The following is a 14,540-nucleotide window of genomic DNA, read 5'->3' on the forward strand; positions in this document are numbered from 1 at the left end:
GTTGTAATATGTTATTTTGGGTCAATATGCAGTTTTAGTAGTTTATTTGTAGTTTACGGCCATGTCATGAGTTTACGGCCGTAAACCCAAGGTCGGCCCAAGTCCACTATATATAGTTGCTAGCTAGGTCATTTAATGGTTGTTGATGCCACAGAGTTCGCGACTGCTATTGACAGGTTGTACCAGATGTTTTCATTAATAGAAGCATGTGCAAGCTTGTTCTGATTTTTGTTTCTACTTGATTCTTATTATTATTGATTGTCTTGCTTGTTTGATCACTGGTAAGATCCGTTTCATTCTCACCCATGCACAAATTTAGGGGGAGAAATAAACAAAAACCAAACAAAAAAAATTCAAAAAAAATCCAAAAACAATAAAAAAATCAGAAAATCAGAAGTATGATGCTAATTATCTTGTTTGTAGGTGATGTGTTGGGAAATGATATTATCAAGTGATAACGGGCAATCTGAATCTGCGTAACGTACCATAATTGAATTGTCTACGCTTTGTGCTCGATGCGTCGGTAGGCACAAAAGATTCTAAATGGACTTGACTAGGAAGATTTGAGCTTAAGGAATTCAAGGACTTGACAAATTTTGAACTAGTTAGATCCGTTTAGCCTGACAATACGACCCTCGGATAGGTTGAGCAGGGAGATATACATGGGAATTTACTGGTCACACTAAAAGAACCCGTATCTAGAACTGTGGATTCATTTTTCCTCGATGTGCGGATTCTGTCCTTGATTCCGGTATTGATGGGGTGACTGGGGAATTCCGATAAATTAGGTCTGTAGAAAGTTATTTTCTTTCTTTCTGTCTGTTAGCCATATGTTGCCTCCTTTGCGTGATCGAGAGATCCGACCTGGACTGTAACATATGCAATCCTATCTCTGTGCATCTTCTTTCTATGCAATTCTTTCTATCTGTTAACCATATACTGTCTCCTCTGCGTGACTCAAAATCTGACCCGGTACACAGTATATGCATCATTCTTTTTCTTAATCCCTCTAAAACTTCAGTTAGTCATATGTTTCATCCTCTGAGTGCTTGGAAGGGATCCGACCTGGTTGTATAGCATATGCATTCTAAATCTATCTTCTCTCTTAATAATTGTCTGATGACCCGGTGTAAGGAGTATTCTGGAAATTCTTGATTACTGGAGCATATCAGGAAGCGGGAAACATGTTCTGGTACAATTAAAAATTGAACACATACAGATTTTCTGTAGATCTCGCTGATCAATTTAGGTGGACAACAATATCCCTAGTCGTTGTCAGCTAAATGGTCCCTAGGAAATATATCTACGAGTATAGGATCAATCTACATACTCAAGCTTTTCCTGTTACCATGCCAACCGTCTAGACTTCACAGGTTGTTAATCGTTTTGATGAGGAACCCACCCATGCTCCCCATGTTGAGGCAATTATACGTGATAGACAATCTGAAGCTGCTGAAAAAGGACAACTCTTGTTTAAAAGGAATTCTGACAAGAATGCACCTGCAGATCAAACATCAATCATCATTACAGATCTTGGAGCTGTTCGCTTTAGAGACATGTATGGTGATAGATATGGGATCATTTATTGGGGATTTCATGATCCTCTTAACATGTGGATAGTACAAAGAAAGAGTGGCAACACCGAGCTCTACAAAGACCGTCATGATTTCAATTCATGGACTAGGGTGGATTTATCAGAGTTGTCACGGTCTCCTTTTTCAAATCCCTCGGATAATCCACAAGTAACTCAATTCAAGCATTTTCTAGAAGACTAGGTGAAAAAGGGTTTTCCTTCGATGAAGACTGTTGAGTCTATTATCAAGCATTATCCTGATGTCATAGATCCCAAGACTGGTCATCCTCTTCAGGTGGTGATGTGGCATGCAACCAATCAGGTCAAACAAATCCATGTGCTTCAAAGTTACCCAGATGGATCTCTAAGCTCCATGGAGTATTGGGTTTTCGACGAGACTATAGCATCTGCTGTTATCAAGCTTAAAAATGGATGCATCCGTCATTATGATCGAAGGGATTTGCTCCAGTTCAGGAGGTGGGATATTCATCATTTGAGTCTTCATCAAATTATAGTTACTGAGGAGATTATTGAGCAAGCAGCGAAAGAGTACACGTCTATGGTTGCCGAGATCATCAATAAACATATGTGGAACGGGGCGATGGGGCAGGCAGATGTGATGGTGGTCGATAAAGATTAACTTCAAGCTAGCATCAAACCAAGGGGGAGATTGAATGGTCCAATTAATGGTTTGGTCTAGGCTTTCATTGTAATAGGTTATTTTGGGTCAATATGCAGTTATAGTAGTTTATTTGTAGTTTACGGCCATGTCATGAGTTTACGGCCGTAAGCCTGTTTACGGCCGTAAACCCAAGGTCGGCCCAAGTCCACTATATATAGTTGCTAGCTAGGTCATTTAATGGTTGTTGATGCCACAGAGTTTGTGGTTGCTATTCACAAGTTGTACCAAACGTTTTCATTAATAGAAGTGTGTGCAAGCTTGTTCTGATTTCTGTTTCTACTTCATTCGTATTATTATTGATTGTCTTGCTTGTTTGATCACTGGTAAGATCTGTTTTAGGACCTTACACTCGGAAGACCAGGAACAATAAATTGTTCCTGATTAAACAGTTGATTGGCTTGAAGTACCATGATGGAAATCCTATTAGTGATCATTTGAATTCTTTCCAGGGAATTATTAATCAGCTTGTAGGAATGGGTATCAAATTCGAAGATGAGTTACAAGGTTTATGGCTTATTGGCACTTTATCGGGTTCTTGGGAAATTTTTAGGACATCCTTGTCCAACTCTGCACCAGATGGAATTATCACCATGGGATTGACTAAAGGAGGTGTTTTAAATGAAGAGATGAGAAGAAAGTCACAAGGTTCCTCTTCACATTTAGATGTATTGGTCATAGAAAACAGGGGAGAACTCAAAAGTAGAGGACCGGATAACAAAGGGAAGAATCACAGTAAATCTAAAGGAAAGTTTGCTGACTATGAGTGCAATCATTGTGGTAGAAAAGGGCACACAATATGATTCCGCAAACAGTTGAAAAGGGAGAACAAGAAGGCAAATTACAACAATCAAAAGAACAACCACAAGAAAGATTATGGTGGTAATGATACTGTTGAAGTTAACACTGCTACCGAAGAGTTCTTTATTTGTTGTGATTATGATATGGTTAATCTTGCACATGATGATTCGAGTTGGGTTGTTGACAGTGGTGCTACTTGTCATGTGACATCACAAAGGGATTTTTACACATCTTACACTCTTGGTGATTCTGGGAATGTTAAGATGGGTAATATTGGGTTATCAAAGATTATTGGAGTCGGAGATATTTGTTTGAAGTTTGAGACTGGGATGGAGTTGGTTTTACACAATGTAAAACATGTGCCAAATATTAGACTTAGTTTTATCTCTGCTGGCTTACTTGATGATGACGGTTACCATAGTACCTTTGGTGGTGGCATTTGGAAACTCACTCGTGGTTCTTTGATCGTGGAAAGAGTTAAAATAAGCTCAAAGTTATACATGACACATCCGAAGATCTCCAAATAATTGATCCATGCATTGATACATTATAACATAAACGATGTGTGGCATAAGAGACTTGGTCACATGAGTGAAAAGGGGATGTCTTTATTGTTGAAGAAAAATGTGTTGACCGGTGTGCATGATGTGAATTTGAAGAGATGTTCTCGTTGTCTGGCAGGTAAGCAAAATAAATTTTCCTTTAAGAGCCATCCTCCTTCCAGGAAGGAGAATATACTTGATCGGGTACATTCCGATGTATGTGGTCCCATGAATACTAGGACACTTGGGGTCGCTTGTATTTTGTCACATTCATCGATGACTATTCAAGGAAGGTATGGGTTTATACTTTGAAGACTAAAGATCAAGTATTGGATGTGTTTAAGCAGTTTCATGCCTTGGTTGAGAGACAAACTGGGAAGAAATTGAAGTTTGTTCGGATAGATAATGGCGGTGAATACATTGGTCCTTTTGATGCTTATTGTAGAGAGCGAGGTATTCGACACCAAAAGACTCCTCCAAAGACACCACAGTTGAACGGTTTAGCAGAACGGATGAATAGAACATTGGGTGAAAGAGTTAGATGTTTGCTTTCACATGCAAGATTACCTGATTCTTTTTGGGGAGAAGCTTTGAATACAAAGGTACATGTTATTAATCCTACTCCTTGTGTTCCTTTGTCTTTTGATGTTCCTGACAAGGTTTGGAGTGGAAAAGATGTTTCGTATCGTCATTTACGGGTCTTTGGATGCAAGGCTTTTGTGCATATTCCCAGAGATGAAAGATCAAAGCTTGAAGTGAAGAAGAAGCCGTGTATATTCCTTGGTTATGGCCAAGATGAATTCGGTTACAGGTTATATAATCCAGTTATGAAGAAACTCGTAAGAAGTCGTGATGTTGTATTTGTTGAAGATCAGAGTTTAAAAGATATTGAGAAGACAAAGATAGTTCCTCAATATATTGATGATCGTGTTGATTTGGATCCGGTTCCCCCTCGACATTTTGAGCCAATTAATGAAGATGTTCAGACTGATGAACAACATGGTACTGATGACAATGATGTTCCAGAGCCGTAAGAGTTGGATGAGGATCTTCATTCAGAGTTACCGGTACTTGATATACCACTATTTGCCCCACTTAGGCAGTCTACAAGAGATCGTCATCCTTCCACCCGTTATTTTGCTAATGAGTATTTTTATTCACTGATAGGGGAGAACCTGATTGTTATGCAGAAGCTATGGAGATGATCATAAAAGAGAGTGGGTTGAAGTTATGCAAGATGAGATGAATTCCTTGCATGAAAACAATACCTTTGAGTTGGTGAAGTTGCCTAAAGGTAAGAGAGCTTTGAAGAACAAGCGGGTATATAAAGTGAAGACCGAAGAACATACCTCACGGCCTAGGTACAAGGTTAGATTGGTGGTTAAAGGGTTCCTCTAAAGAAAGGGTATTGATTTTGATGAGATTTTCTCTCCGGTCGTGAAGATGGGTTCCATTCGGGTGATTCTTCGTTTGGCTGCTAGCCTTGATCCTGAGGTTGAGCAAATGGATGTCAAGGCAACTTTCCTTCATGGTGACTTGGACAAGGAAATCTATATGGAGCAACCCAAAGGTTTTTAGGTTTAAGGCAAAGAAGACTATGTGTGTAGGCTTCAAAAAAGTCTTTATAGGTTAAAGCAAGCACCAAGACAGTGGTACAAGAAATTTGAGTCAGTCATGGGTGAGCAAGGCTACCACAAGGCTACTTCAGATCACTGTGTTTTCTTCCAGAGGTTTGGTGATGATGATTTCATAATTTTATTGCTTTATGTTGATGATATGTTGCATGATTGTTGGCAAGAATGCAGAGAGAATTATTCAGCTGAAGAAACAACTGAGCAAGTCTTTTGCTATGAAAGACTTGGGGTCGACGAAACAGATTCTTGGCAGTCAGATTACTAGAGATAGAGCTTCAACGAAGTTGTATATGTCACAAGAGCAATACATTGAGAAGGTGCTTTGCAGATTCAACATGGATAAAGCTAAAGTGGTTAATTCGCCTCTAACTACCAACTTTAAGCTGACTGATAGAGATTGCCCTTCTACTAAGAAGGAGATTGAAGAGATGGATAGAGTTCCATATGCATTAGCCGTTGGGATTCTGATGTATGCCATGGTGTGTACAAGGCTAGATATTGACCATGCAGTTGGTTTTGTTAGTCAGTTTCTGTCAAATCCGGGAAAGAAGCATTGGGAAGCAGTTAAGTGGATTTTCAGATATATACGCGGTACTTCCGAATTGGGTATAACATTTGGAAATGGAGCACCTATTCTTGTTGGTTATACAGATTCTGATATGGCATGAAATAAGGACAACATGAAATCCACTTATGGATATTTGATGACTTTTGCAGGGGGAGCTGTGTCATGGCAGTCACGACTGCAAAAATGTGTTGCCTTGTCCACTATTAAGGCTGAGTATATGGCAGCAACAGAAGCATGCAAAGAGCTATTATGGCTAAAAAGATTTATGCAAGAGCTTGGATTTATATAAAAACGCTATGTGGTTCTTTGTGATAATCAAAGTGCCAGTCACCTTGCTAAGAATTCTACGTTACACAAAAGAACAAAGCATATCAATGTAAGGTATCATTGGATTAGAGATGCTCTTGAAGACAAATTGTTTGAACTTGAAAAAGTGCATACTGATGATAATGGTTCCGATATGTTGACTAAAGCTTTAGTAGGGGAAAAGTTGAAGATATGTTGCTCGATCGTTGGGATAACGAACTCTTCCTCATAGGCCAAAAGGGGGGAGATTTGTTGGGTTTTCTATTGGGTTTTTTAGCCCATGAGGAAAGCCCATTTATTTAGCTAATGTATATATATATATATATATATATATATATATATATATATATATATGTGTGTGTGTGTGTGTGTGTGTGTTACATGCCCTAATTTCATTAACACACACAATTTTTTTTTTCAGCCACCAAGAGAGTTAGAGAGAGTAAGAAGCAAAAGAGGTTTTTTTTTTCTCAATTCCCGTTTTTGAACAACAGCTACCTAACATCGAGACCTTCAGATCCAACAGTTGAATTGTCGAGATTTGCTCCAGAGACTCGGGAATCGTCACTTCTGTTTGCTGCTGGAAATCAGGAACGTTTTGATGATATTCTTCTTTGTCTTTGCTTATTTGATTCCATATGCTTGATGTGATTTAGTTCCAAGTATATGATGATTATTGTATGCCTATAGTACATCTAGAGAAGACTTTGTATTGCTCTAATATTTGTGATAGTGGATTTGAAGTGGCTCTAGTAGTCTTGTGGTTTTATTCTCCTTTCTTAAGAGATTTCTCCGCTAAAATTCTAATGTCGTTATTGGTTGATTATTTATAGTTTTGGGTTGATTATTTGATCATATAACTTGCATTAGGGTTGTTTTGTTGCAAGTAAAAAATATCCTATTTGTTTGCATCCTAAAAAGGTTCATTCAAGACGGGAATAGTTTAGTCAAACGAAGTATTATTCCGCATTGTTGTTTACCGTTGTGGCTGCGTTTTTCCCATAAGACTTGTTTGGGTTCGTGGGTCAACCCGTCAACTTATATATATTACAATTAAAAAATAGATATATTTAATTATTAATGAAATATGATTTCCTTCCGTATTCGTAATACTTCAATTCATTGTATTACTTCCGTATTCGTATGTGGTTAATATGCGTTTGTGGTTCCCTAATCAAAAAAGAAAAAACAAATGTCGTCATTTTTAGATACTCACACGTCACGAACGAAAAACGCATCTACTTTGTATGAATGTTTTCATTTTTCAATTTTATTTGGATGTTAATGACTTTATGGTTTTATGAATTTATGTTAATTACTTTAATTATTTTATAATTTATGTTGAAAAAACCTACTTTTTGAAAATTTGTTGATTATTTATTAAACGGGTTATATGGGTTGGATTCGACCCAATAACTTGTGAACCTACGAACCTATAAACTTAAACGAGTTATATAGGTTGGGTTGAGGTTTCCAACCCACCAACCCTTGACCCGTCAATACATATATTATATGAGTTGGATTGAATTTATGTTTTTTGACACGACAACCCGTCAACCCATAACCTACCAACCCAAGGTCAAACCTAAACCAACCACTAACTTTTTCATTTGCCCCAAAATATAAACTACTAAAAATAAGCTAAAACAAAAACCCTTTAAGAATATACTAACATTGGTGCTAGGAGCTAACACTCCTCCGGCCTAAAGCAGTCTCTGTTCTTGGTTCAGCTCTGCTTCTTCTTGTTCTTCTTCGATCTCCATATATGCAAACAAGAGAGACTCTTAAATAATGTTGGGAATAAATCTGTTCAGGCGCAATCCAGAGATTATACGCGAATCTCAGCGACGGCGGTTTGCTAATGTTGAACTTGTTGATAAAATCATTCACCTTTATGAAGAATGGAAAAGCCGTCAATTCGAGCTGGAACAGTTTCGAAAGGATTTCAACAAGATCAACAAAGAAGTCGCCAAACTCAGAATTGCAGGACAAGATGCGACTTCATTGATTAAAGATACCGAGGAAAACAAGCAATTGACTGCGAAGAAAGAAGCACAGGTTCAGGAGGCCCAAAGAGCATTGCATTCAAATCTGAATCTGGTTGGAAATATTGTTCATGACTCTGTTCCCGTTAGCAACGATGAGGTGCGTATTCTTTCAATATACATTATGCTTGTTTGACGTCTTGATATTGGAACCCTAGATGTTAACCAAAGAACAAATTTAGGCAGATAACGAGATAGTTAGGAGTTGGGGAGAGAAGAGGGATGAAGCAAAACTGAGAAATCACGTGGATCTTGTCGATCTTCTTGGAATTGCAGACCTGAAAAGAGGTGCTAATGTTGCTGGTGGTAGAGGATATTATCTAAAAGGAGATGGTGTGCGTCTCAATCAAGCTCTAGTGAATTTTGGCCTTGATTTCTTGGAGAAGAAGGGTTACACACTGTTGCAGACTCCATTCTTCATGAGAAAAGATATCATGGCCAAATGTGCTCAATTATCACAATTTGATGAAGAACTCTACAAGGTAACAGGTGAAGGAGATGACAAGTACTTGATTGCTACTGCTGAACAACCACTTTGTGCATATCACATGGATGATTGGATCCATCCAACACAGCTTCCATTAAAATATGCAGCATATTCATCTTGCTTTCGTAAAGAAGCTGGATCACATGGGCGTGACACTCTAGGGATTTTTCGTGTTCATCAGTTTGAGAAACTAGAACAGTTCTGCATCACCAGCCCTAATGATAATGATTCATGGGACATGCATGAAGAAATGATGAAAAACTCAGAGGAGTTTTATCAGATGTTGAAACTTCCATATCAGGTAGTGTCTGTTGTTTCTGGTGCTTTAAACGATGCTGCTGCAAAGAAGTATGATTTAGAAGCATGGTTTCCTGCATCCAGTACTTACAGAGAGCTTGTTTCGTGCTCAAACTGCACTGATTATCAATCAAGAAAACTGGAGATTAGATATGGGCAAAAGAAGGTTGGTTTTAATTGTATTTGTAACTTGGAAAATATGTTCTGTTGACTTTGAGGTGTGTGTTTGACTTGTGCAGAGTAATGAGGAGACAAAGCAATATTGTCATTTATTAAATTCTACCCTCACAGCAACAGAGAGGACTATATGCTGTATACTTGAGAACTACCAGAAAGAAGATGGTGTTGAAGTGCCAACAGTGCTACAAGGGTTCATGGGTGGCAAGACTTTCTTGCCTTTTCAATCCACTGTTATCAAAGAAACAAAAGGAAAGAAATCAAAGGCATAAGTTGTTTCATTTTTCAAGCTTACAATTGAAGGTTAGATACTTGGTAAGTTATTTGATTCGGTTAATCTTTAGGTCAATGCTTCTGCTATTTCTTCATGAGATTGGTACTGAAAAGACTTGAATAGGGTTCTTTTAAATGTCCATCTTGATTCATATCTGTGTTGTTAAGTCTGAATACAAGTATTTAGTTCAACATGCAGATTGGAGGATTGTTGGGAAGACACAAATGGTAACATAGGCAATGAGGACGGTGATTAACAATCATAGGAGATAGTTCTCAATGGCTGCAAGGTTTTCCATGATCTAATTGGAGTCCAAACAACATAACATGTATAAACCACTTTTCTGATATGATATGTTGAAAGCTTTATTATTCTTTATGTCTAGTCTATTTATATCAAACTCGGACCAAGTAAGAGACAGTTTTGCTAGTTAAATAGCTGTTACGATTGTTTTAATAGAAACTTTGATTTGGTGTAAACACAATTTTAAACCTTATTTTTATATGAACTTAGTCCCCATGATGGAGGTGAGAAATTCCACAAAAGAGGCCCATTGTTTAAACCATGACACACCCCCAAAATAGTGATAATGTTCTCTGATTTACCCCCACTCCATGGGCCTTGAATTTGACATGGACTGCCTAGAGGATGCATGTACCCCTTTTTTTTTATATGATCTTGTTACAATCTTCTTTTACGTCCTTCAACATCATATGTATATTTTAGAATAATATAATTATTCTCTGAGACTTTCTATTGCAAACCATTGTTAAGAAACTAACTATTTTTGTATAGTTGCATATTTGAGTAAAATGATTTAGTGGTTGATTTATAACATAAGGATGATGGAAGAACAATATAACGGGAAATGGATTTATTAAGGTAATTAACTTTTCGATTTGTTCACATCTGGGTAATTATCTTTTTTTTTGTACACATTTAGGTAATAAATTTTTTGGAAGTGTTCACATATGACCATTATGACCTGCTGTAATAGGTTACATCCGGTCATAATGGTCATATGTGAACACTTCTAAAAAGTTCGTTACCTAGATGTATACAAAAAAAAAAAAGTAGTTACCCAGATTTGAACAAACCGAAAATATAAAAGTAAATTACACGAATAGTCCTGTGGTTTGGGTAATTTGTGTGTTTGGTACTTAACTTATTTTTTAACTTGGATGATCCCTAATGTTTATTTTTGTTATACATTTGGTCTTTGTCTTACCTCAAAAAACTATTGTGTCCTTTTTAATTTATTTTTTAATTAATTTTCTTATTTATGTATTTATTTTTCTTATATATCTAAAAAATTTAATAACCCCCACATATCTGTATCTCCTCACCTCAAACCTGAAATCACATTTGAAAATTTTAAGTTGGGTCCCACCAGTCACTCTCCCATCTCTCATCCTCGTTAACTTCTATTTCCTTTCCATTTTTAATGACATTAACGTTTTCACCATCCCTTTTTTTTCGGTCCTTCAACTCCGGCGAACCAACACCACAACCCTTCTATTGGGTTGTGGTGATGGAAAATTCAATGGAGAGACAGTGGGTTGTGGTTTCAGGTTTAAGGTGAGGAGATACAGATATGTGGTTTCAGGTTTAAAGTGAGGAGATACAGATATGTGGGGTCTATTAATTTTTTTAAATATATAAAAAATAAATACATAAATAAGAAAATTAATTAAAAAATAAATTAAAAAGGGCACCATAGTCTTTTGAGGTAAGATAGAGACCAAATGCACAATAAAAATAAACAATATGGATCATCCAAGTTAAACAAATAAGTTAAGTACCAAACACAAAAATTATCCAAACCACAAGGACCATTGGTGTAATTTACTTTCATCTTTTCAGTTTGTTCATATCTGGGTAACTACATTTTTTGTACATATCTAGGTAACAACTTTTTAGAAGTGTTCATATATGACCATTATGACCGACTATAACCAGATATAACCTGCTACAGCAGGTCATAATGGTCATATGTGAACACTTCCAAAAAGTTCGTTACCTATATGTATACAAAAAAAAGATAGTTACCCATACGTGAACAAACCAAAAAGTTAATTACCTTCATAAGTCCATTTCCCTAATATAACTATGCCCAATTCTGATATTGTCATGGGTAAAGAAGAGGCAAGATGTAGATAGTTTTACTTCCATGCAGAGAAAAGAAGTTAACAATGATAGAGAACTTGGTTCCATGCTTAGACCTTGGACATTAAGAAGTGTGCATGATTCAATATTAAAACTAAGAATAATGCTAATAGTAATAAGTGAACGTTAGGGGTTCTATTCCTGGCGAGCACATGTGGCAGATTTTTCCTAAAATGGTAGCCGAGTTCGGATCCCAGTTAATCCGTGAAGCCCCACAAAGGAAAACTGGGTGCAAAGATCGGGGGTGGTATTCTCCTTGGAGAGGTTTTGATCTCGAATCTTCGTGACTAGGTGCCATGGTGGCACGAAGATACTCCGTGACCATTGTCGTTTAAAAAAAATGAAATGAATTATAAAGATAGTTACTAAATTACACACAACAATAGTATAAATAGTATAAGTAACTAAGACATACATTACTTAATTATTTTAATTTTATGTCTTCATTCCCTCATGTCTGGAAAGTGTCAACCTTTTCATGCGATAACCTCAAACTATCTTCTCTCCTTCTTAGTCCTATTAGCCATAACAATATGCATCGTCTTTATCGTGGCCGTCAGTTGTCTCTTTTTGATATGTCAAAACCATCACAATCTTTCTTCCCTCAATTTCCGGTGGCAAACATAATTCCTAACTTATTGTTAATTACCACATTCGGTCAACATTGTTCTACTGCATGTACACCATAACATCCTTATTTCCATAACTTACATTCTCTCTTGTGTTTTTATTTATTTATTAGCCAACATTTGAAGTCATACGACACAGTTGACGTAACTTTCACTCTATGGATTTTCCATTTGGTCTAAAAGATGACCTTCTCACATAATATACTTATAGTTGGCGTACACTTTAACCATCTCACATTTATGCGTTGAGTAATGTCATCATTTACTTATTTCTTAACTTTACTAATCTATTATCATTTTCCGACTTCCAAATATCCAACCAACATTTAGTTTCACCCTTGTTTATGCCACAACAAAATATCATCGACAAAAAAACATACACCATGACACACTTCCTTGAATCCCACGAAAAATATCATGGGCTAAGTGTTATCCATGGCAGCACCTTTTTTCCATACTAGAATTCAATCACAAATCCTTGACAACCAATATATAACCATGGCATATTTCCTTGGAATCCATCTATTTGGGTCCTCCAAATCATCTCACATGGTATGCTATCATATGCATTCCCAATATCAACAAACACCGTATGAAAGTGCTTCCTTATTCTTTATATTTATCTATATGACATTTGGAAATGTGAATTACCTTAGTTTTTTACCCCTTGCTTATGAAACCGAATTGGTTCTTTATCAGATATTAATCATCACAACCATTATATATATATATATATATATATATATATATATATATATATATATATATATATATATATATATATATATATATATATATATATATATATATATATATATATATATATTAAATCCAAAGGAGCTTAGAAATAGTATTCTTTTAGGCTTTAAGATTTTGCCACAAAAGTTTGCTGAACTTGACACTTTTAGTCCCTAAAGTCAAAATTTTTATATTTTGCCTTTTGATTAAGTTTTCGTGCCTTAAGGTTTTTGCCACGAATCTTTAATGACTTTGACACTTTTAGTCCTTATATTCAAAGGTATTACATTTTGGTGTTTTTGCCACAATTCTTTAATGAATTTGACACTTTTTGTCCTTGTAGCCAAAAGTTTTACATATTGACATAAAAAACACAAAAAAACCTCCTTTAAAATTTTGCCAGCATATTTTCCCAACGTTAACAGCTTTAAAATTATTGCCACAACATTTTGGATTTTCTCCACCAGTGGCCCTTTTTTTCGTTGTACACTTTTGACATCTAATTTTAGGAGTTGTCGACTTTCTTCCCTATTTATGGTGATTTACAATTTCAGCACATATCTTTTAAAGTTTGCCGATTTTTTCCATATTACCCCAAAAGCGGCATAGCCGCTGGTTCTTTACTAGTTATTTATTCAATATATCAAATGATTGGGAGCAAAGGGTTTGTATCCAAGTGGTATCAATTGTTGGTGAATGTTTCTCGACCATCATAGATTGTGTGTTTAAGTGTCGTGGACATTTATAGATGTAGTTTAGAAGAAGAATAAAACGTGTGTGTATGTCATACCAAAAAAAAATCTAAACTTCACAAAATGTTGTAATTGATATAATTTTGAAATATAAATATATAGTGTTACATTTTTTTATATAACTATTTACCTGAAAAAAAAAATATAAAACGTACAATGACAAGTTGCTTGAAGATTTGTAAAAATTGGGAAATTGCTTTTGCGGCCTTTCAAATTCCCGTTTCCGGGTAAGATTTTTGTGTTCTGATTAGGGGTGTTCAAAAATATCCGCATCCGAAATATCCGATCCGAAAATCCGAAAATCCGATCCGAAATTATCCGAAATTTCGGATTTTCGGATATCCGATTTTTCGGATTCGGATACGGATAGTGAATTTATAAAGTTTTGGATATTTCGGATATCCGATATCCAAAAAAAATAATTTTTCTTTATTTTTTTAATATTTTAAAATGAGAAATTAGAAACATTGACATGCTTAATGGACTAATGTTCCCCACCATTTTTAACTTTTTCATGACCATTCTTTCCAAACTTTATTGCAAACCTTTCCTTTTACAATCGTTATATATTTGTTTGTTATAATCCAGGTTTGTTGCTTATAATCAAAAACTATTTAGTAAATGCTACATATATTTATTTGTTGTTATCGATATCCATCTATGTCATAAGATTTAACATAGTTGCTATTATTAATTTTAAGAGTTGCGGTGATTTTACAAATCGAATGTTCGGATGCGGTTTAAAACTAATGAAATTCGGATATCCAGTTTAATATTCAAATCCGTATCTGAAATTTTAAATATCCGAAATTCGGATATCCGAAATTTAGGATTCGGATTTTGATATCAAATATCAACTATCCCAATTTTTT

The 14,540-nt window shown here is 35.9% G+C and overlaps 1 protein-coding gene across 2 annotated transcripts; it reads left to right on the forward strand.

The window, feature by feature from the left end:
• The first annotated feature begins 7,749 nt into the window (after positions 1-7,749).
• On the forward strand, positions 7,750-9,928 carry LOC145091918 (serine--tRNA ligase-like). 2 transcript variants are annotated; one of them, XM_079029750.1, is made up of 4 exons: positions 7,750-8,248; positions 8,331-9,098; positions 9,172-9,424; positions 9,570-9,928. In XM_079029750.1, exons 1-3 carry the CDS (start codon positions 7,895-7,897, stop codon positions 9,379-9,381), a joined length of 1,332 nt encoding a protein of 443 aa, XP_078885876.1. In that variant the 5' UTR covers positions 7,750-7,894; the 3' UTR covers positions 9,382-9,424; positions 9,570-9,928. The 2 variants fall into 2 exon arrangements, with proteins under 2 accessions (XP_078885876.1, XP_078885875.1); XM_079029749.1 differs by having other exon boundaries at positions 7,751-8,248; positions 9,582-9,928.
• Positions 9,929-14,540: the final 4,612 nt, after the last annotated feature.

The sequence above is a fragment of the Lactuca serriola genome, chromosome 3 (assembly GCF_051521515.1).
Source record: "Lactuca serriola cultivar US96UC23 chromosome 3, Lser_US96UC23_V15, whole genome shotgun sequence".
NCBI lineage: Eukaryota > Viridiplantae > Streptophyta > Magnoliopsida > Asterales > Asteraceae > Lactuca > Lactuca serriola.